The sequence below is a fragment of the Eucyclogobius newberryi genome, unplaced genomic scaffold, assembly GCF_026437365.1.
Source record: "Eucyclogobius newberryi isolate DKJ021-1_F unplaced genomic scaffold, fEucNew1.0.hap1 SCAF_12, whole genome shotgun sequence".
In the NCBI taxonomy this organism is placed as follows: domain Eukaryota; kingdom Metazoa; phylum Chordata; class Actinopteri; order Gobiiformes; family Gobiidae; genus Eucyclogobius; species Eucyclogobius newberryi.
In genome coordinates, this window is record NW_027315746.1 from 31268183 (window position 1) to 31291884 (window position 23702).

Genomic DNA, 23702 nt, shown 5'->3' on the forward strand with positions numbered 1-23702 from the left:
TAAAATTATATCCGTTCTATAGAATAAAACTTTTACCAATAGCCTATGTTTTCTTTCTTCAAATGTGCAACTGGTGTTGAAAGGGTTAAAATACTACTTTTAGATTGTTTTTATAGTGTAGTATGAATCAAGACTAGAGAATTTGTAATTGTTGAAGCATTCAGTTGAATACTAAATGTGGAGTAAGAGTTTTCAGGTGCGTAACGATAACATGCAAAATTGTTAAAACTGTTTTTTTAACTTACATTTGCACATAAACTAAAGCACCCAGAGTCTCACCACTTTACATCCTCCAAGAAAGTAGTTATGTCTCTGAGAATCTGAATTTCTGAAGTAATCAATCAAAGAATGATAAAAAAATAAGAAGGTATGAAGATGGGTGTACACCCCAATTTGTCACATATTTGGGTAAACTGGCAACTTCGACACCTATTTTCACAAATACTGGAAGAAATCATGCGGAGAACTTTTTCCCCCAGCTCAAGTACATCTTTGAGATTGGAAAACCACTTTTGAAAAGTAGTCTTGATGTGGTGGAGCGAAATTCATTTTCTAGCCACATTCTGAGTTACAGCCTATGGCCTAAATGATGGTAATATGACGGTAATAAGAGGTGGATTCATTCGGGTGGGACTGTGTATGACCTCACTGAAGGCCCAAGCCCCAGACCCACGGCCCACCACTGATGGTTCACTTATGCAGTTGCAGGAAAACAATTTAAAGATTGAACATTATTTTAAAATCTTCCTAATTCACCACACGTCACCAGGCGTTTTTGGTTTAATAAATAATCTTACTTTTGTGGCTATGTAAATGAACCCAGTGATTGTCCAGTGGATCGGCAAGTTGACATAGTGTATGCAGTCACTCTGACATTAAACACAATGAAGAATGTAAACCTCAAAGCCTGGTTGGTTGATTGCAGCATGGTTTATTTAAATCTATTAAACATTGCACAAACAGATACCCAGAGGCTCCACCCACAAGGAAATTAGCTCTGACGTGGTTTGTGATTGGATGCAGTCTACCTTTGATTGTCCAGAAATTCCAGCCAATTTAATTTCATACCCAATCAAACAAGTCACAAAACAATTTACCTTGTTTAATGTCAGACATTCATTCAAGCAGAGCCTCTGTGTTTTAGTTTATTTTTTTTATTTTCAATCTAAATCTGGCACAAAAATAACATTACAATTCCATGACGTTAAAAATCATACCAGCTGGTTATTACTGCATGTCGCTTAAAGGTTGAATGGACGATTTTTTTGGCACAAATCTCAGTCTTATTTCCTTGTGGCGTGGACTGCCGATTAGTCCTGCCATGTATCAATCGTAAAACGCACCTACCGCTCACCTGCAGCCGCGTGTGGCTCGTCCCCACGTTTCCGCATGTCTAAGCGCATGAATCTCTCATAATATAGTTCCCTCAGTGTACGGGGCAAAATGAAGACGGAGAAAGACAGTTCGAGCTGACGCAGAAGTGGATGGAAATCTACGGGAGACACAAACTGTGTGTTGTATCAGTCCGCACGGGAGAGTTCTCAAATCGCCGAAATATCGTCCATTGCGCCTTTAAGTACATTTTTTCAATAAAAGCACATTTTAGTGAAGTACCACAGAACAGAACACTGACAGACCAGACTCAGCCCCAGAGAAACATGTTGTATTTGCATATACATCAATATGGAGTCTTAAGCATTGCAATGTCTCCCCTTAAAACAGGTCCATATTACATTTGCATTGTAAAAAGCCACAACAGTATATTAAGTGCTGAAATCTGGGACTGAATCTTTTATATTTTCAATCCAAAAAGTTCATACCACATAACATTTAATAACCACAAGTGTAAACACATCCTAAAAATAATTCAAGATTTAATTTACTAAAATATTAATCTCTTATAGACTCTGCATGAAATGTAAAGTAAAAATCCAGCAGCACACAAACATGTTCACCTGTCGCAATCAGCAAAGAAAATGCATCAAAATAGTGTCAAGTCATGAATTGTGTTTTTTGTAATTATTACTATTATTTGTCCTCATGGTAAATATTTTATAAATTTGCGAAGAAAAGGACTAAATCGTGTTTAATATTATAGGAAGAAGCCTTGAATTCCGAATAAGAAGATGGGATGGATTACAATCCAAGAATTGATATGCAAGAAACTTAACAAAATAACCTAATAATAACAACTCAAGATGGAGCCGCAGAAGGGAGCCCTGGTGTTCGTCCTGTTTTTGTGCGTAAATGGTGTCAGCGTGCTCTTACACCAATGAAGAGCTCTCAACAGTTTCTTTCCCTCTACCGTTGGACTCGTGCACACTTAATACCTGCCACTTTAACAATTATTCAACAAATACTCGCACTGCTCACTTTTCTGCACTATTTCCGACCATCTATTTATATTGTGTGTGTCTATTCTTTGGAAATTCCAGAATCTGTGCACTAAAGAACCTCTTGTCTAAATAAATCAGATTTAAAAAGCATTTTACATCCAAACGCATACTCAATACTCAAATAATAGTTTCTCCAAATTTTGACTATTACTTGATTAGTAGGTGTAAACCCTCATTCAGCCAGGAGTGTTCCATTGTACGAAAAAAATTCAGTTGTTGTCATCTGGACACAAGTCATTCTCAGTCTGCGGACTCTAGTCTGAGAACTCTGATATTTATTCTGCTCTCGACTGTATAAACCTCTGATAATAGCCTGTCCTGTTTATCCATTTGTTTGCCCTGTTCTAGCAGCCCTGTGATGGACCATAGAAATCCTAACTCCCCTTGAGGTGGTTTAAAAAGGAGTTAAGGAGGCAATTGTTTTTGTTAAAAAAGAATCTTGGAATCAAGAATTGAAATGTAAGATTCAATTTACCCATGATATTAATTTTGAAGCCACAGGGTGGTATCAACCCTGGCCATTCAGATGCTATCCCAGTATTCATCAGTGATGAGGAAGCAGCAGCCAGCTAATACGATTTATATTACCCATTACAGGGCTGGGTAACGAAGGACAATTTCAGGCGAAACCTAAAACAGGGAAAACAAATAGATAAACAGGACTGCCCAGTGGGCAGGACTTACGCAACCCAGAGTAGGAGGATATTCGAGTACTCAGACTAGATCTGCAGATTGAGAATGACTTTTGGATTAGCGTCGAAATGTCGTTTTTTTTTTTTTAATAAAGTGTGTCTGGATTACCATAACTGAAACTTTTTTCAACAATATTACTTGAGTAATAATATTTAAACATAATATTACCCTAACATCAGTTCAAAGTTTGGCTACTCTACCACCTCTGACCAGTAGTGACCCCTCATGCAGCTTATTGGGTGTTCAACTTTTGGTTACTTTTTAACATTGCCTTTTCTAATGCAGCACTATGGACCTTTGCATTCTAGTTTATAGTTATTCAAACAAAACACTTTCTGTAGCCATCTGTAAAAACACTCTTGTAAAAACCCAGCCAAACCAAACTTGCCTTTACTACCTCTGCGCTCACAGCCAAGTAAACATGACAGCCTTTCTAAAGCCATGAAGGGATTAAAGTGTAAAGAGTAATGGAAGACGTCCGACAGTAATATGCTGGTTTATGAAATAACATACATATATATGCTGGTTTATGATGCTTTTAATTGTCATAATGGCAGCAGAATATTGCTGATGAAGTCCATAGATGTATATGACGACTTATTGCATGTTTTCCACCCAAGTTAAGTTGTAAAAAGTTTAGCCTAAGTCATTTTAAACATGTTGATTACATTCGCCAGCAAAAATCAGAGGCAATAGCTTTTAAATGGTGTGATTATTGAAGGTTGAAAGGACTTTGTTCCATGCGATTGATATAGCAAATATGTGGACCCAATCTATTACATAAAATTGGCATGGATAAAATACTTTGACAGGAAAGTAGAGTGAAATGGGAGATGACAGAGAAGGGAGGACATGCAGTAACTAGTCTGAGTCAGGAATCAAACTCACGACACTGCGGCCGGCTGCACCTGGAGCCCGGCATGTTTGTGCTGTGCCATAACACTCGACCACCAGAGTTATACATATTCCTACCCTCCATCTTAAATTATGACCTAATTTAATTGTGGAATGTCATGAATGCAACCCAAATTGAAAGTTGAACTTGATTGTAAAAGGACTGTAATAGCTATATCCAGGCAATTTAATTTAATTCTTAAAATACATCTGTTAATGAAGTTTGTGTAATGTCCAGGCGTGGTCCACCATAGAAGAAAATGTAGCAAAGGTTGTCATCTGAACAGTCAAGATTCTTTGTCTAATTTTCATTTTTAATCCAAGGAGCTTCTTCTTCTTGTGGTTTTCAGTCAAATGGCAACGTTTTCTCCTGTGTTGGAATGTGGACCAGGGTATCTTCACTTCTACAGATTCTTATTTTTTAAATCCTTCTGAAAAGTTATTTTTCCTAAAACATTTTCCTAACATTAACATTTTTAGTAACATCTTAAATCTTAAAGCTGGTCTAAGGACCTGCTCACACTGCTGCATCTAAGTCTATGGACGCGTGTCCACATAGCCGCCAAAACACTCAAAATACGCCGCAAAAACACTGGACGCCAAAGAGTGGTGTGAACGTTCCGGAACCTGCCTTTGTTTACGGTTAAACCTGTTTTTGGACATAACTGTCATTTCTTTTCCACTAATAAGCACCCGATAAGCATTTGATTGGATTGCTCTCTCACTTGACCAGCGTGAAAGCTCACCACTGTAAGCAGACGGCAAATTATACTTAAATCCACCATTTCTGTTCAAAGAAGATTCTCTTTTTTTCCCCACAAACATTGCCTCTTTTTTATTGTTAATTCGTACTTAACTTTGGTGAATGAGTATCAACCAACTTACATCAGTTCCAAAACAGGTTTAACAAGTAAACAAAGCAGGTTAGTTTCAGGTGAAACTCCCCCTGAGAGTGGGGAGTCACATTTGCAGTGTAATTTAAATGGCAGGATGTCTTGTGGCTGATCATCTATGGCCTCAGTTAAGACTACTGCATACATAAATACCATATGAATACTACATATTTGATAAATAATTGTTTAGAATTTTAGATTTTTGCACATTAATATTCTAGTTTAAATGTCAATTTGTTCATATTTTATAAAAGCAAATATTAATTTAGGGTATAGCTTCTTTTGCCTTAGCCACAACTACATTCTAAAGTCTTAGATAGTTTTATTTCTGATTGAAGCCCTTATGATGCATATAACACAACACAAGAATAACATACTGCACTGCAAGAAGAAATTCTCATAAACTTAAGATTATGATTCACACTTTCACACCAATACTTTTGTTTAGGAATTGTATTTATGTTTGCATGTGTAGTGGTAATGGATTTTCAAGCCGGGCTGGTGCAGGTGTGTTCAATGGCTCAGACAGAAGCTTGTTCAAAGATCATTGTCTTGTAGATGGAGACATAAAGTGGTGATAAGTGCTTCTAAATGTGGCTATGTACAGCAGTGAGGAGTCCTGCACTTGGCTGTGGCTCGTGTGGAGAGCTCGGTGCAGCCTGTAGGGGGCGCTTGAGCAGGAGGTCAGTACACACACAAGTCGGGGAACTTCATCTCATACACAGGGACAGACTGGTGCTGAGGGTGACCTGACGTCAGGTTGACTCCTGAGGGGCTCGGCGGAGGGCTGCAGAGAGAGAAAGAAAGCCTCTCCAAATTACATTTAGACATCATCATCATTTTGATGGTATCAGTGACAAATATGTAAAAAAAAATGTGCTAATTTTTAAAAAAATTATATCCACTCCTGAATAAATGAGCGATTACCTTCACACTGTATGCTGCAACCATTACATGTATTATACAGCATGAGCACTGCACTAAAAAACTCACCGGATTGTGAGCTCGAAGATCTGAGCCAGTTTGTCGTGGAGCATGTTGGCCTGAAACACAAGACTCAAGTCAGAACAACATCAGGAAACAAGAAGAAATCCCAGATAAGAAGTATTATCCATGCAGACCTTGGACTCGCAGTGAGCAGCGATCTCCTCAAACGGGGCCTTCTGGAACTTCTCCATGAGCTGGCGCCTCTTCTCCCTCTCCTGCTCCTCCAGGCCGGTGGTGTCTGCAACAGATGGAACACAGCTCAAGCTCCACACAGCCTTGTTCCGAGGTCACATGTCAAAGGTAGAACAGAGTTAGAAATGCTCCTCACCGATGGCCTTTTTCAGTGTCTCAAAAGTGATCTCCTCTGCCAACTGGGACTAAGGAGGGAAAGCAAGATGTCATTTATACAAAACTGGTTTTCACCTTTACAGTCATTACTATTATTTCGAGCTATTCAGCTTAACAGTTTACAGAAATGGCTCCATACCATTTAATTAACACCTTTTTTACATACGCACTACATGGCTTTACCCAATTGCACTCGTTTTCGGACAAGGGGAGACCGATCCTTTTATGCCTGCGGTCACTGGATTCTGTTGTTGCTTTCAAGGGTCAGCTTAAAACCTTTTTATTCAGTCAGGCCTTTTAATTCTAGTTGTTATAGGGACAGAGTTTGAGTCTTTCTTTCTCATCCTCACTACCTCAATTTCTCTCTCTCTCATTTGCTCAGCGCAAGCCAGTCATGGTCTCTGTATGTTAAACTTCAAAACGTGGTGTGCTTTATTATAATACGACTAAAATTCACAGAGAAATGAGTCTAATGATGAATTGAATTTGGACGCGTCTAAATGCAAAGATACACGTGGAGCGCGGATACGGCGGGCAGCCTTTTATAACTTGCCCCGAGAGTGCAAATGCTTGTTTTGTCTGTGGACCAGAGGCTGAAGTTTGTTCCCTGCACAAGGAGCAGGTTTTGCAAAGACAATAGACACAGCAAAACGGGTCCAAATAGTGGTGCTCGGTCAAGTTTGTGTGTGTTCATTTCAGGCGTCAGTTGTCAGTGCGATCCATGTGCTCTGGTCCCCAGTGTTGTGCCTGAACGCATTCATTGAACGAAAGTTCATGAACGCGTTCATGATTTTGGTGAACGTGAACTGAACGAACGGTATTACTGCTGAAGAACGATAATGTGAACGCGTTCATTCTGGTCTGTGAATGGCAAATTTGTTCTTTTTATTTTCGTTAAATAAGGTGTCAGATTTCTAGAGACTTCCAGGCGAAAAACACACCGTTAAGTTGCGCAAAAAGAGCCTATGTCTGGCAAGTGTGAGAGCTCCGAAGTTGTAGAGGCCGATAGATAGCGGAGACAGACAGATTTGAAGTGTCGCACCGCACTGCGCATCAAAACAAAAAGCAACGTGTAGTCAACAGAGCAGCAACGATACGCCCTGCTACGACCAGTTACGTGAGTTTTATGATAAGGTCGGTGAGGATGGGAACAATCTAACATTTCTGTGCAAACTTTGCCCAGCAAGTTTTCCCTCATGTTTTTGAGAATATACTGTGGGGTTGAAAGCTGCAACTCTGCAACTGCTGCTAGTGTGGACTGAATGGACAGCAACAAATGAGGGAAGTCTGTACCTTCAATGTGAATGTAAATCCTGGGTAAGGATTCAAAATTGGAAATGAAATTTGACACATAGTTTCAGCATTAAACTAATAAAGTAATTGCTGCCTGTGGTTGTATTTGGGCTGTGAAAATAATTTAGAAACATTATAGCATAATATTGAAAAAAATAACTGAACAAGTTTATTTTTTGGAGCTGTGAACTTAGTTCAAAATGTTTAATTATGAACTATGAACTGAACTAGTTCATTTTAAAATTGTTGAACTATGAACTGAACTAGTTCATGTAGAAAATGAACTTTCCCAACACTGCTGGTCCCGGCCTGTCTTTAAACTAAAGGATAGTGAGCGGAGGAGTTTGTGTGAGCGGGGAAATGGATCCTGCTGTGTTTCAAAACTCTGAACAAAACTCATACTGTAAGTAAGTAAATTTTATTTGTATAGCACCTTTCACAGACAGAAGTCACAAAGTGCTTCACAAAACACAGAATAAAACGATAAAAACACAACAAATTTACAGTGAGCAATACATATACAACAATATACAGTAAAATCAGCCGCTAAAAAATGCAATTAAAAGGCTTGACTAGATAAAAAGGTTTTAAGCTGACCCTTAAAAGCAATAACTGAGTCCTGTGACTGCAGGGAGAGCGGAAGATCGTTCCAGAGTCAGGGGGCAACTGCCTGGAAGGATCGAAAACGGGTGCAAGGAACCAACAACAGTTTCTGATCCAAGGACCTTAGTGAGCGAGAGGGAGTGTACGGTTTTATCAGATCGCTGATGTACGATGGGACCTGATCATTTAAAGCTCTAAAAGTCAGAACTAGAATTTTAAACTGTATCTGGTACGAGACCGGCAGCCAGTGAAGGGCTTTTAGAATGGGTGAAATGTGGGCCCTTCTATTTGTGCAGGTTAAGATCCTCGCTGCAGAGTTCTGGACCAGCTGCAGACGAGAGAATTCTTTCTTATTAAGACAGGAAAACAAACTATTACAATAGTCTAAACGTGAAGACACAAATGCATGAATTATAAGTTCCATGTCATTTTGAGACACCATTTTCCTGAGCTTAGAGATTTTCCTCAACTGAAAGAAACAGTTCCTCGTCAACAGCTTGGAGTGGTGCTCTAAAGACATGTCTTTGTCAAAGACAACACCCAAGTTTCTAACACTTGGTTTTACAGTCTGGCCTAAATCACCCAAGTACTGGTTTATCCCTGGAATGGCATCATCAGGGGCAATAATCAAAGTTTCTGTTTTGTCAGCATTTAGCTGCAGAGAGTTTTGACTCAGCCATTGTTTATTTGCACTAAACAACTGACCAAGGAGTTTAGCTTCTGGATCTCAGAAGGTTTAAAAGAGCAATAGAGCTGAATATCGTCAGCGAACAGGTGATAGGACACATCACCAAACTCTTTAATGATCATTCCCAGGGGAATTATATAAAGCAGAAATAGGACGGGACCCAAAACGGAGCCCTGAGGAACTCCACACAACAGATCAGCTGAGTCGGACATTATTTAGTTTGCAGCAACACTAAAGCTCTGACCGGATAAATATGAGGAAAACCAAGGAAGTACTGACCCTGATAGTCCAATCAGGTCCCTCAGTCTGTTCAACAGGATATGATGGCCGACAGTGTCAAATGCTGCAGACAGATCCAACAGAACTAAAACCGTGCATTTCCCTGAATCAGCAGACATCATAATGTCACTGGACAATTTTAGCAATGCGGTTTCCGTAGAATGATGTTTGCGGAAACCAGATTGAAAAGAGTCGTGAATGTTAGACTGATCAAGGAAATCTGACAATTGTTCAGAGACCATCTTGTCAAGGATTTTGGACATGAAAGGCAGCTTTGAAATAGGTCTGAAACATTTTGGGTCTGTCGGGTCCAAGTTTGTCTTTTTCAATAAAGGCTCAACTATGGCATGTTTAAATGGACCAGGAAACACACCAGTAGAAAGAGAGAGATTTACCATTTTGGTAACCCTGGGGCTAATAACATCAAACACTTTGAGGAAGAGCCTGCAGGGAAGGGCATCTGATGTACAAGAGGAGGGTTTCATCTTGGTCACCAGAGCTGAGATGTCTTCTAGAATGAGAATTTTGGGGAACAGGCTCCACAGAAACAGGTTTAACACACAAAAGGAGTGGGATTTGGTCTTTGATCATCTTGATCTTATCGATAAAGAACCTGAGGAGATCATTGCTGTCAGCTTTGCGGATGTGTTCGGGAATAAAAGATCAACAACATTTACCATTATTATTAGTATTATTTTGTCTTATACTATTTTTGTCTTATACTATTTTTGTCTTATACTAGTCATACTCATTCTGCCCCGTACACTGAGGGAACTATATTATGATAGATCCATGCGCTTAGGCACGCGGAAACGTGGGGACGAGCCTGACGCGGCTGCAGGTGAGCGATAGGTGCGTTTTATGATTGATACGTGGCAGGACAAATGATTTATCCACGCCACGAGGAAATATGATTAAAAATTTGCTGAAAACAATCGTCCATACCACCTTTAAGAGTGTTTTAAAAAAAAACTTCCTTTAAGTTATTTGTTCTTTTCCTCTGTATCTACTTGCGTTGTAACACCAACATTTCCCCATGTGTGGACAATAAAGGCATATCTTATCTTAACAAACACACAGACCTGTTGCAAGTGTCTACAAAAGTCTACAAATGTCTAAAATGAAAGGCTTATTAGAGGTCAATCCTTTATAACTCTTGAGTTAAGTTACTAATTTTAATCCTAGGCTTTAGATGATCAAAAAGTCCATTTAAGTTAAATTTTTATATATCAAATAATTATAATAACGAAAAAATATATATTATAAAGTTTTAAATAATACTAGGGCCCATTTATAATAGCATATTATTAGGACCGAGCGCCACAAGCTGGCGAGAGGCCTATTACTTTCGTATGGCCGTGCAAAGCACGGCTGCGAAAGTGCGCACGGCTGCGAAAGAGTGCTTGTACGTAGTCGAAGCACTCACTAACGCACTCCTCCACTCATGCATGCCCCGTGCATACTAATTAGTAGTAGAAAAAGGGAACATTATCGTTGTAAACGGGCGAAGCCCGTGCAAAAGTGCGCACTAAAGAGCGCTTTACATTGGGATGACGACCGCTAAACCCCATATAAAACACTCATTTGCGCTAAGAAGCTCACAAATACATTCCCCATCTCTTGCATGTTCCGTGCATATAAGCATGTAATGCAAAAAATTAACATTATTACTGTTTAGAGGGCCAAAAACACAAAGTGGGCGGAGCCCACTCAAATTTATCGAAAGTATCTGTCAGTGACCAGGGACCCACACCGAAAATGTATAGTTTATGATATTTGACTAATGGGAAACATTGTTTTCGCATCGGAAAATTCTTCTTCTTTCTTCCTCTCGGGACCAACCCCCCTATTTTTCACCCAGTGAACATTGACCTCTAAAAATCGTGCCTCTCTACATTCTGGCTATTTCTAAAATAAAAAAATTGGCGCGTCAGCGCCCCAAAACGTACCAAAAATGCATTGAGAGATAGGAAATGACCCAAAAATATATATTATTACGGCATCGCCGTAAGCCCAACCAAATGTCGGCCATATTGGTTCAAAACTGGCAAAGCATGACTCAGGAGTTTTTCCAAACATCGCACTTTTACGAACTCCTTCCAGGGCGTTGGCCCTAAAAAGCTGAAATTTGGTGAAAATGGTACTGAGGAGTGGGACATCAAAAGTTATTGAAATTACATTGATACCTCTCATGTAGCTAGAATTTCAGAAATCTCCCAAATTTAAAATTTGCTGCCGTTTGCGCAGATAAAGTCCGAATTGCGTAAAATTAGATTCAGTTGTTAAACTCTTTGCCCTAAACCTACTTGAAGTGAAATAAATTAATTTGGCGCCACAGCGCCCCCTACAGATTTTATATGGAGGTTAAATGTTTATTTTTGCGAAATTATATGAAATTTGACACAAAACTCAATTTTAGGATCCCCATCAAAAAAGTCAATGAGACCCATGTCATAATTGTTATGGCTTTGCCGTAACGATGACCAAAACCTGCCATGTCATTCCAATGGGGAAATCGCCAACATGTTTACACTTTATACTTTTAACGAACTCCTCCCAGGGCGTTAGCCCTATTAACCTGAAATTTGGTGAGACTCATCTCCAGGGGTGGACCATCAAAAGTGATCCACATTTTTATTCAAAGAGTCACGGTGTCTGTGTGGCAAAGCTGCACATTTTGCCAAGAATTCAAAATGAAATTGCTTTTTGATGGTAAAACAAAGGGTGGAAGATGTGACAGCGTCACAGATTCAGCAGTAGGCGTAATAAATGGACAATTGGGGCGCATTAGCGCCCCCTCCTCTTGCGGCGTGGCGGCGGCGTGGCGAGGGCCGATCATTGCCGCTTGCGGCTATATTTATTATTATTACTGATAATAATAATACTAGGCGTACCACTATTAATAATGGTACTGACATTTTGTGAGTTTATTTTCAGTGTTTATTGGCATTCATCGACCCCCCCTACATCAAACTCAGAGTTTCACCCCTACAGGTTTATTATAGGCTTTCTCTTATATTTTAGTTACATTTAGGTTACTTCTTCTTCATATGAGGTGAACTGCTTGATGCATTCAGTCTGTGCTTATCATATTCCATGTGAGAACTTTTTACTGCATAAAGTGTTTCTGCGTCTTTAGAGCTGGTGAAATGTTTTGCCAGATTTACTTGTTGGAAACCGCAACATGCTGTTGACCACCCTCTGCTTTGTCCGTGCATGCGCTCTGTCCCGGAGCAGTTATCTGTCCCTCTGTATTTGTGAGTGTGCACCACTCTGCCCTGACTCTCGCTCACAGCTCGCCTCTCTCACAAACAGAGGAGGAAGTTTGCTACTCTCTCAACTTGGTCTGCCATCTGACCAAGAGAAAAGCAATAGATCCATGGCAACACCGGGGAACACAACTACTGCTCCATGCGCATGTGCGCTGGACGCCTCGGACACGCGTCTGCTGGTGTGTTTATTTTCTGCTTTCAAATGTACAACTCTCGGGTCCAGCGCGAATTCTGAATGCACTATTATTCTCATTTTGAAAGTAAAATGATATAGAATAAAGTGTAATTGCACCTCTTGGCTTCACTGTGACTAAGGTGGGAGACGAGGAAAGACTGGTAGTAGGGGGGTGCGAAGATACCTCCACTCGGATCCCAGGAAGAATATTCTCTACTTTTGTACAGTCTAATAAATAAAACCTAATGCTCAATGCCTATACAGAGGTTCAGAAAAGTGTTTGGTGGGTGTGCAGGGACAGGTACCTTGTCAGGCAGGTAGCTGGGCATGATGTCCACCTGAAGAGAGATGGTGTCTACAAAACTCTTCCTCCGCGTCAGACGGTCTTCATCTGCAATAGTACCAACAACAGCTTTAGTACAAGTCCTCACTGAGACAAATCAGCAGCAGAAGAATCACATCTAATCAAAAAATATTAGATAAAAAACCTAATAATTAAAAATATAACTACCGATATCTAAGTTTTGACCATGTAAAATTCAAATTAGCCTAGTCTTTCTCCGCCACCCCTGAATGAGTTTATCAAATTCAGTAACCAGAGCTTCTACTCAAGGTGATTGTGCTGTTCCTCTGAGACTCACAGCCTTCAGTCAACAAGTGCTGTCAGTCAAAGGCACAGAAACTTGGAACAGCCTCCCAGCCGCTATCAGAGACAGTCTGACATTAAGTGTTTTTAAGACAAACGTTGGCTCAAGAGGAACCAGGTCTGTTAGTACCGGTATTGATTTTGAAGTATTGAATGTTGTTTAACTCTAATGTTGTTTCTGTCCTTAACTGCCAGGGACTACAGATGGAAAGTAGCCAATAGGCTGAGTCTGGCATATTTACATTGTAAATTCATTAATATCCACTGTCCCTTTTAAATAAACAAATTTAAATTTAAATCCAATCCCTAACCACAGCCAATAAGCACACCAAATGAAGCTTTGACATGGAGGAAAGCTTCTGAGCAAATTATACAATGAAGGATTTCGGTTACTAGACATGCATGTTTCTTCCATTCAGTGGCTTTCAGTTCCCGAAATCCTTGTCATTTCAGCCTTCGTGGAGCAGTAGAGGAAGAAGCTTAGTTTATTTGAGCTGGCTGGTTCTCTAACTATAACTTATCACATCAGCACTGACCATTCCAGTAGTGTACAGTGACTTTCATGGATGGGCACGCAGACTTGGGGTGGTCAATATTGAATAGATAAAAAGTAAAAAATAAATACAAAATAATCTAACATGCAAAACCTGCAAACGTCCCAGATTTCCACACAGGTTAATTCAGCGTGGTTTGAGGCTGTGTTGTCCTCAGAGCAAATGTGCAGCTTTCCGCTCTGGTTGTAAAAGCTTCTAAAATGTTAGAGAGCGGAAGATGAACGGGCCACCGAGCCACAGTTAGTCAGAAAATAAGAATCATGCTTCCCACAGAATACTGTGGGAAGTCACGGTGTCTTTTAGTGGCCACTAAAAGACACCGTGACTTCAGCTAAGCTTCAGCACCAGAAGTGAGTGGAAAACTGGCATATTTGTATATATGTTAGAAAAATGTACCGTACTTTCCGCACTATAAAGCACACTTAAAATACTTTAATTTCCTCAAAAACCATCAGTGTGCTTTATGATCCGGTGCGCTTAATATATGGATTATTTCTGGTTGTGCTTACCGACCTTGAAGCGATTTTGTGTTGTACACGGTGTATAAAGAAGACTCTGGACACGAGAGACTCGCGTCTAGAAGCACGTTTACGGTACTCATTAACCCGGAAGTCCCAACAACATGTATGGAAAGTATTCTGGGAACAGTAGTCTACACAAGATGGCTCCTGCCAAGAGACTATGGATCTATTATATTATCGCAAGAGACACAGATTTTAAACTCATGGTTAAATTATCAGTCCCAACTGTGGTCTGAGCTTTCACGAAGGCCGGAATCATCAGAAGGTTACAGCGGCGACACTCGGATAATGACGAGATGGATCCTGGGATGCGGGAAGTATGGCATCCGGCCCAACTGTTAAGCTCGGACTGAATATGAAGAATTTGAGGGATTTGTGGACGAAGAATGAACTGAAAAAGTGAGTATATTGTGTTGTATTTTACTGTTATAACTGAACAAGGCTGGTTGTTGTAAATATGCTCATTAACGTTTGAATAATGTTCATGAGTCGCATTCGACTCTGAATGAGTCGAATGCGTTTAATAAAGCTCACCTGACTGACTTATCTGTCTGTTTTGTTTCGCTTAATGCGCTTTATAATCCGGTGCGCTTCATATATGAACAATTATCCACAATAGACCATTTATTGATAGTGCGCTTTATAATCCAGTGCGCCTTCATGTGCGGAAAATACGGTATATATAGTTGTGACATACGGTAATTTAAAATGTTATTAGCCCTGACTGCACGCCTTAAAACTTTAAGGACTACATTTACAGGTAGTTCTACAGGTTGTCTGAGTGATGTACTGACACAAGAACTGAAGCCAATTTTACCAGCACAATCCACAGGCGGACACTTACCACACACAAATCCAGGATTGGCAGAAAAAAGCAAGTCAGAGACAACATCAGAACCTAATTTAGTTTGTCTACAGCCCTACTCTTCACAGCCTGGTGCTAGTTTCACTTTAGCCTTCTATACAATTTTTTGACCCAATTTTAAGCCTGACAAATGTTTAGTGCCACTACAAATAAATGCTTATGAGAAGCACTACTCAGACCATGCCTTTGCGAACTCGTGGAGGGGTAAATCAGGCTTAAAATGGGTCCAAACTCCACTTGTGTGTACAGGAGCCAAAAGGAGTCAAAATAAATTAACAGGAGCTAAGGGTGAGCACTAGAAACTGACAATTTACTGGGATACCCGTGGGATTCCTGTGGGACAGTACATTTAGCTAATAATCCAGTGGGATGGATTCTATCAGGACCAGGATGGGGACTGGACAGGGATTTATTTATGGGAGTGTATCAGAGACAGTATCAGTCTCACTTCAGCAAGCCAACATGATCCTACCTACTCGCATTTGCACAGGCCCTGTAGAAGCCTACAGGAACTAATCATGTTGCCCTGTATCTCCACGTATGTTTGCAGGTTGAATAGTCATGGAATACAGCTATGTCTAGAGCCTGGTCAAACTCGCACTGAGGCAGGCCTACATGAGCCTACTGGAGTCTACATGAGCTACAGGAGCTAAGGGTGTTGCTCTGTACCTCTGGACGTCTGTTTGCAGCGGTGCAGGATTTTTCCCACAGTGTAAAGCACTGAGAAAATGTTGGTGAGTTAGACACAAAACCTCATACGCTCATTCCCTTAAATAGTAACCTGAGGAACATCGGATACGGACAGTCTCACCTGTGACCAGGGGGAAGTCTCACCAGTGACCTGGGAGAAAGGCTCACCTCTGAACTGAGGGGTATAGGGGAAGGTTTCATAGGTTTTACCTGTGACCTGGGGGACCTGGGGGACGTGTAGAGGACAGTCTCACCTGTGACCTGGGGGACGTGTAGGGGACAGTCTCACCTGTGACCTGGGGGACGTGTAGGGGACAGTCTCCCCTGTGACCTGGGGGAAGTGTAGGGGACAGTCACCTGTGACCTGGGGGAAGTGTAGAGGACAATCTCACCTGTGACCTGGGGAACGTGTAGGAGACAGTCTCACCTGTGACCAGGGGGATGTGTAGGAGACAGTCTCACCAGTCTCACCTGAGACCAGGGGGACTTGTAGGGGACAGTCTCACCTGTGACCTGGGGGACGTAGGGGATGGACAGTCTCTCAGAGTTGTAGCCTGGTCCTGCAAGACACTCGGACAGTTGGGAGGTTTGGAAGTACAGCTGCATGTCTTCCTTCTCCAGAATCTCTGGCAGGCTGCCAAAAAAGGAAAATTAAAACCGTTTAAGACTTGTTCAATTTGGTTAAGTGGTCCAACAGTATACTGACAGATGTGTGACCGTAACAAGAGTTGTGACTGCTTGTGTGAATAAAATATACTATGGCTAACAATTCTAAATCCAGAGACAATTTATTATTAGTTATTGTGTAACACAGGAGAGTGCTGATTTGAAATGGTCTTCTAGTCCGAGGCTGAGGGTCTAACTTACGGGCACTTATCTCTGAAGATGTGCTCTGGCAGCAGGTACGGAGCATCCAGTGTCCTCAGCTCCATAACCTAAACAAACACATGGAAAAGGGTCTCGTTAGTACTTTGATGGGAGACCGGTGGAATGCCAGGCAGCACAGTGTGGCATTAGTGCATACTATTGCTGTGTAAATAAAAAAAAATAAAAAAATCACATTTATATAGTGCTTTTCTATCTTCAAGGCATTCAAAGTGCTTTACTCAAGGAACCAGTCACCCATTCACACACACATTCACACGCCACTGGGGGCAAGGCGGGTTAAGTGTCATGCCCAAAGACACAATGGCAGCATTCACCTGAGACAGCTGCGATCACACCGCCAACCTGTGGGTCAGTGGATCCGACCGCTCAATCAGGATGTTAATGACGAGAGCAGGATTCGAACCAGTGACCTTTGGCTCAGAAGACGAGCACTCAACTACTGCTGCCCAGATTGTTGTGTCCTTGGGCAAGACACTTTACCAACCTTGCTTAGACAATCACATTTTATATAGTGCTTTGCTACCTTCAAGGCACTCAAAGGGCTTTACATCAAGGAACCAGCTACCCATTCACACACCAGTCTACGCAGACACTTGTGGAGAGGCGGGTTAAGTGTCTTGCCCAAGTGTCTTGCGGGTTAAGTGTCTTGCCCAAGGACAGAACAGCAGTATTCCTGATGTTGATGTAGGTGTGTGTGAATGTGGGACAACAGAGTGTGAATGTGGGACAACAGAGTGTGAATGTGGGACAACAGATGGAAATTAGCCCAGGGCTATAATCCATCATGTACAGTACAGTAACATGCCGACCAAACGAACAAAATAATAATAATAATAAGACTTAAGTCACATGTTGGGCGATCAACTTATTATTTAATGTTAAAAAAATGTTTTTCAAAATGTTTCAAATGTATTCCCCTGACAGACCCAATGAGAGCTGACAGTGTGCGGGTGTAAGAGAAGCACCTTGCTGACATGCTGGCAGAAGGCAGAGTTTGCGATCATCTGACTGAGGAAGTTGAGGTAAGCCGCCACCAGTGCCATTATGCCACAGCGCGTCCACATGGGCAGGTTCTCCTCGTTCACCGCAGCCATGTCCTGAACACAACAGCAAACATTTGTCACAGGACACAAATTGAGCTGTTGCCTAGTTCGGGACTGGAGCCTCCACTCCAGCAACAACGGACCCTTGCAAGGAAGAAGTGGGCAGAGATGCACAAACAACCTTAAAAAGAGATTAACGTTCTACCTGATGCAGTTATTAAAGGTTACAGCCAATTTAATAGAAACATAATTTGGTACTTTACATTTGGGTGCGTAATTTTTTTCTGTCCTGCACTGTATCCTTTATTTTAAATAGTTGATGATTAGTATATATTGACAGAACAACCCTTGGCTGTCATGGTGACGATTGTGACACTAGATTGACAATGGTATTTATATAGACATACAAACTCTGTCCATTAGACTTGTTGATTTAATATGGACATGGGCATTGTGGTCATACTTCCAGGATTTCTAACTGCATAAACTACTTGGTTTGGTACATTTACTCTGCGTTTGGTAACACGCAATCCACTGAGTGCTAGCTATGGAAATTGGGTGTGCTGGAAATGGGATATACAACAAACTACGGCAGAAGAGCGTAGTGGGGGGCTGACCTTGTGCAGGAGGTTGAGCGGTACAGACTAGTCGGCTTCACCTGCATGCACAGTTCGGGCTCTGGAACCCATCTCCTCAAGAGCACTGTAGCTAGGCTAACAAACTGTCACAGTGCAGTAGAGCCCTCAATCCCAGCTACACTTAGCTCTGATGATTTCCTCGTATTTTTTAATAATAAAATAAAAACAATCAGAGATAAATTAGATGAAATTACCCCCGCTATTAGCCCTGAACTAGCCCAAGCTGTAAATCTAACGTCCCATATAAATCCACCTGTAAACCTAGAAAGGTTCACAGCTGTTGATCAAGCAGAGATAACTTCAGCCATTATGTCCTCTAAAAGCTCAACTTGTGTCCTAGACCCCATTCCAAGCAGACTCCTCAAAGACATTCTTCCCCTAATTATAGACCCTATTCTTAATATAATAAATACTTCACTCGAAAGTGGCTATGTTCCACAGTCCTTCAAACATGCAGTCATTAAACCTCTTCTGAAAAAGCCTAATCTAGATCCCGACCTATTGGTAAACTACAGACCTATTTCAAATCTTCCCTTCGTCTCTAAAATCCTTGAAAAAGTTGTAGTAAAACAGCTTTGTCGCCACCTGCAGGACAATAACTTATTTGAAGTTTTCCAGTCAGGGTTCAGAGCCCACCACAGCACTGAAACTGCACTAGTTAAAGTCACAAATGATTTGTTATTAGCCGCTGACGATGGACTGGTCTCAATCCTGGTTCTGTTGGACCTCAGCGCAGCGTTTGACACCATTGACCACAACATTCTACTGCAGAGGTTAGAATGTGATGTAGGTGTTGGAGGAACAGCCCTCAGCTGGTTTAAATCCTATCTATCTGATAGGTTCCAATTTGTTAATGTAAACCAGAGCTCCTCACCAAGCTCTAAAGTAATTTACGGTGTGCCACAGGGTTCAGTACTCGGTCCAATTCTGTTTACTCTTTATATGCTACCATTAGGCAACATTATCAGAAAGCATGACATTAACTTCCACTGCTATGCAGACGACACTCAGCTGTATTTATCAATGAAACCTGATCAGAGCGATCAAGTAGACAGACTTAGTACTTGTGTGAAGGAGATAAAAACCTGGATGACACTAAACTACCTGCTTCTTAACCCTGAAAAAACCGAGGTCATTGTGCTTGGCCCTAAGCATCTACGAGACGCTCTATCTGAGCAGATAGTCACACTGGACAATGTCAGTGTAGCCTCCAGTTCTACTGTAAGAAACCTTGGAGTCTTATTTGACCAGGAGCTCTCATTTAAAGCTCATATAAATCAAGCTTGTAAAACAGCCTATTTCCATTTGCGCAACATCGCCAAAATCAGAAGAATCCTGCCTAAAAGTGATGCCGAAAAACTTATCCATGCATTTGTAACGACTAGATTAGACTACTGTAACTCCCTGCTTGCAGCGTGTCCTAAAAGCTCCATAAAAAGCTTTCAACTGGTTCAAAATGCAGCAGCAAGATTACTAACAGGAACAAAAAGAAGAGAGCACATTACGCCAGTGCTGAAGTCTCTTCACTGGCTCCCCGTCGAGTCCAGAATCAAATTCAAAATTCTACTCTTGACCTACAAAGCCATAAATGACATGGCCCCATCCTACCTCAAAGATGCTATAGAACCATATCATCCAAACAGAGCTCTTCGCTCTCAGAATGCCGGCCTTCTGGTGGTGCCAAGAGTCTCTAAAAGTACTGTAGGAGGTAGAGCGTTTAGCTACCAAGCTCCTGTGTTATGGAATCAGCTCCCGACCCATGTTAAATATGCTGACACAGTCTCTTCATTTAAGTCCAGGCTTAAAACGTTCTTCTTCGAAATCGCTTATGGTCAGAGTAGTTAGGAACAGAAAGATAAACCCACAGCTTCAGCTACGCTGCCCTAGGAGTAACTGTGCTGGGGGAAGTATGACAGCTTGAGCACTATCCTCTTCTTCTTCTGACTACTTATGCTATCAAACAATATTTATTTTTTGATTCCACTTGCAAACTGTTCACCGCCTTCTTTTCTTTCTCTCACTCCTGAGGACCTGTGGACCCAGATGCCCCTCCCCTGGTGAAGTGGTCCCTGCCCTGTGTGGACGGTCCCTCATCTGCCTGAAGAGTGGCTCCAGTTCGCCTCAGTCGGTCCCTCTTCTGCCTGAAGAGTGGGTCCAGCTCGCCTCCGACGGTCCCTCTTCTGCCTGAAGAGTGGGTCCAGCTCGCCTCCGACGGTCCCTCTTCTGCCTGAAGAGTGGGTCCAGCTCGACTCAGACGGTCCCTCATCTGCCTGAAGAGTGGGTCCAGCTCGACTCAGACGGTCCCTCTTCTGCCTGAAGAGTGGGTCCAGCTCCAGTCTCCTTGTGTCCGTCTGTCCGTCTGTGAGAGTCGGATCTCTCCTTCACTGGAACTCCTCCAGGTTTCTACGCTTTTTTCCCAAAGAGGTTTTTTTTGTAGTTTTTCCTGGCCGAGAAGGAGAGTCTAAGGACAGAGGACCCTGGGACATCGTCCCTCGCCACCACAGACATTGTCTGACTTCATCGCCACCACAGACATTGTCTGACTCCCTCGCCACCACAGACATTGTTGATTCATTTCTCCCTGTGGCCCTCAGAGGCAACTGTTGTTGTGATTTTGGGCCTTACAAAAATAAATTGATTTGATTTGATTTGATTTGAAGAGGGGCTGGACGCTCCACTTCTCTGGTGGGGCTGGTCTGGGCTTGCTTATAGCCCAACAGCTCAACCGCCAAGTGTCGGAGTTCACCGCAGTGAACGAGAGGGTCGCGTCCCTACCCCTTCGGGTTGGGGACAGGTCTCTCACTGTTGTGTCGGCCTACGGGCCAAAAAAGCAGTGCAGAGTACCCGGCCTTCTTGGAGTCCTTGGTTTGGGTACTGGACAGTGCACCGGGGACTCTGTTGTTCTACTAGGGACAATGACAGTGACACCTGGAGAGGAGTGATCGGGAAGAACGAGTTATTGGACTTCTGTGCTAGCGACAGATTGTCCATAACGAACACCATGTTCAAGCACAAGGGTGTCCATCAGTGCACATTGCACCAGGACACCCAAGGCTGGAGATCAATGATCGACCGATCACCACCTGGTGGTGAGTTGGATCCGCTGGGGGAGTAGGAAGCCGGACAGATTCGGCAGGCGCATTGTGAGGGTCTGTTGGGTTGAATACCCTTCTGTCAGTAGGGTATTCAACTCACACCTCCAGGAGAGCTTCTCTCAGATACCGGGGGAGGCTGGGGACATTGAGTCGGAGTGGACTGACTCCAGTGGACGGAGTGGGTTATGTTCTCGACCTCTATTTTCAATGCGGCTGCTCAGAGCTGTGGTCACAAGGTCTCAGGTGCCTGTCGTGGCGGCAAATCCCCAAACCCGGTGGTGGGCACCATAAGTAAGGGATGCCGTCAGGCTGAAGGAGGAGGCCTATCAGGCCTCTTTGGCTTGTAGGACTCCTGAGGCCGTTGACAGGTATCGGCGGGCCAGGTGGGCCGCAACTTGTGCTGTCGCAGAGGTCAAAACCTGGGGCTAGGAGGAGTTTGGGGAGACCACGGAGGAGGACTATCAGTCGGCCCCTAAGAAATTCTGGCAAACCGTCCGGAGCCTCAGGAGGGGGAAGCAGTGCTTCACCAACACTGTTTATGCGGGAGGACACCTGCTGATGTCAACAGGGAATGTCTTCAGACGGTGGAAGGACGTCTTCCGAAGAGGAAGCAGAAACTAGGGACTCAGAGGCTGACTTGTCCATCACCCAAGCCGAAGTCACTGAGGTTATTGGCAAACTCCTCGGTGGCAAAGCACCGGGGGTGGATGAGATCCGCCCTGAGTACCTCAAGTCTCTGGATGTTGTAGGACTGTCTTGGATGACAAGTCTCACGTGGCTGTCAGGGACAGTGCCTCTGGACTGGCAGACCGGTGTGGTGGTCCCTCTGTTCAAGAAGGAGGGTGTGTTCCAATTACAGAGGGATCACACTCCGCCTCCCTGGTAAGGTCTATGCCAGGGTACTGGAGAGGAGAATCCAACCGATAGTCAAACCTCTGATTCAGGAGGAGCAGAGTGGCTTTAGTCCTGGTCGTGGAACACTGGACCAGCTCTATACTCTCCACCGGGTGCTTGGGTTACATATGATGTTGTCCTGATGGCTCCATCAAACCCGGACCAGCAACATGCACTGGGACGGTTTGTAACCGAGTGTAAAGCAGCTGGGATGAGAATCAGCACCTCCAAATCCAAGGAAAAAGGTGGCTTGCCCTCTTCAGGTGCCTCAAGTGGAGGAGTTAAAGTATCTCAGGGTCTTGTTCACGAGTGAAGGAAGGAGATTGACAGGCAGATTGGTGCAGTGTCTGCAGTGATGCGGTCGCTGCGTCGGACTGTTGTGGTGAAGAAGGAGCTGAGTTGAAAGACAAAGCTCTCAATTTACAGGTCAATCTACGTTCCTACTCTCATCTATAGTCAGGAGCTTTGGGTAATTTCCAAAAGGACAAGCGGTCAAAATGAGTTTCCTCCGGAGGGTGGCTGGGCGCTCCCTTAGAGATAGAGTGAGGAGCTCAGTCACACGGGAGGAGCTCAGAGTAGAGCCGCTGCTCCTCCACGTCAAGAGGATCAAGCTGAGGTGGGGCCTGGGTGAGGTGGGGAGGTGTTTCGGGCATGTCCCACAGGGAAGAGGCCAAAGGGAAGACCCAGGACAGGTAAGACATTTTGATGAAAAGTTGAGACTTTATGACAAACTATTGGTCATTGCTTCTTGAGGCGTATTATTCAATGACATATTCGTTTTGTTGAGAAAATAATCTTTAAAATGATGTACAACTTGCTGGTATTGGCAACGGAAATAAAAGTGATGATGTAATAGAACTTTTAAAGTAAGGTTTTCCCCCGCGGGCGGGTGGGCAGGAACAGGTTAAAGAATTCAAAACACAAAACAATACAGAACGTGATCAGAGAGCAAAAACCTAAGCACCAAAATCTGTTAAATTTTTCCATTTCCAAATTAATTTCGTCTGTTCCTTTTATCTAATGTCACAATGTTATGATCTCCGTCGAGTCCTTTATCGTTGGTGTGGTTTGTGTCATCCATATCTTTGTGAGGGCCTTTTTTCCTGCCATTTATTGTGTCCATGGTGTTCATTTCAATATTTTTGAGCAATAGGACAGTCCCAAAACATGTGATAGTGGTTCGCCTCCTGGCTGTCAAAACAAGCCAAGAGTTCTGAGCTATAAGCCTTGATAAAAAATTCGGTCAGAGGGTTATAATGGTTGTTGCTTTGTTTAAGTTCTTGGGTATAATAACTCCTTATTTGTACATGTGGCGAGGGTCCGAGCGTATTTACAACAACTCCCAGC

The 23702-nt window shown here is 42.7% G+C and overlaps 1 protein-coding gene and 1 long non-coding RNA gene across 6 annotated transcripts in view; both read right to left on the reverse strand.

The window, feature by feature from the left end:
• Positions 1-23702, reverse strand: part of LOC140356743 (uncharacterized) — a 522351-nt gene that overhangs the window by 148608 nt on the left and 350041 nt on the right. The gene's annotated exons all lie outside the window — the stretch shown is intronic.
• efr3a (EFR3 homolog A (S. cerevisiae)) overlaps positions 912-23702 on the reverse strand; it is a 150177-nt gene continuing 127386 nt past the window's right edge. For 2 of the 5 annotated variants that reach the window (XM_072441921.1, XM_072441924.1), the window contains 9 exons: positions 17651-17782; positions 16665-16732; positions 16304-16431; positions 15777-15827; positions 12827-12906; positions 6192-6240; positions 5998-6101; positions 5870-5919; positions 912-5663 (listed from right to left, as the gene is read on the reverse strand). In XM_072441921.1, coding sequence (XP_072298022.1) covers positions 5561-5663; positions 5870-5919; positions 5998-6101; positions 6192-6240; positions 12827-12906; positions 15777-15827; positions 16304-16431; positions 16665-16732; positions 17651-17782 — 765 coding nt within the window. In that variant the 3' untranslated portion in view covers positions 912-5560. Of the gene's footprint in view, positions 5664-5869; positions 5920-5997; positions 6102-6191; positions 6241-12826; positions 12913-15776; positions 15828-16303; positions 16432-16664; positions 16733-17650; positions 17783-23702 lie in introns of all 5 variants that reach the window. The other 3 variants (XM_072441922.1, XM_072441925.1, XM_072441923.1) reach the window with 2 other exon arrangements.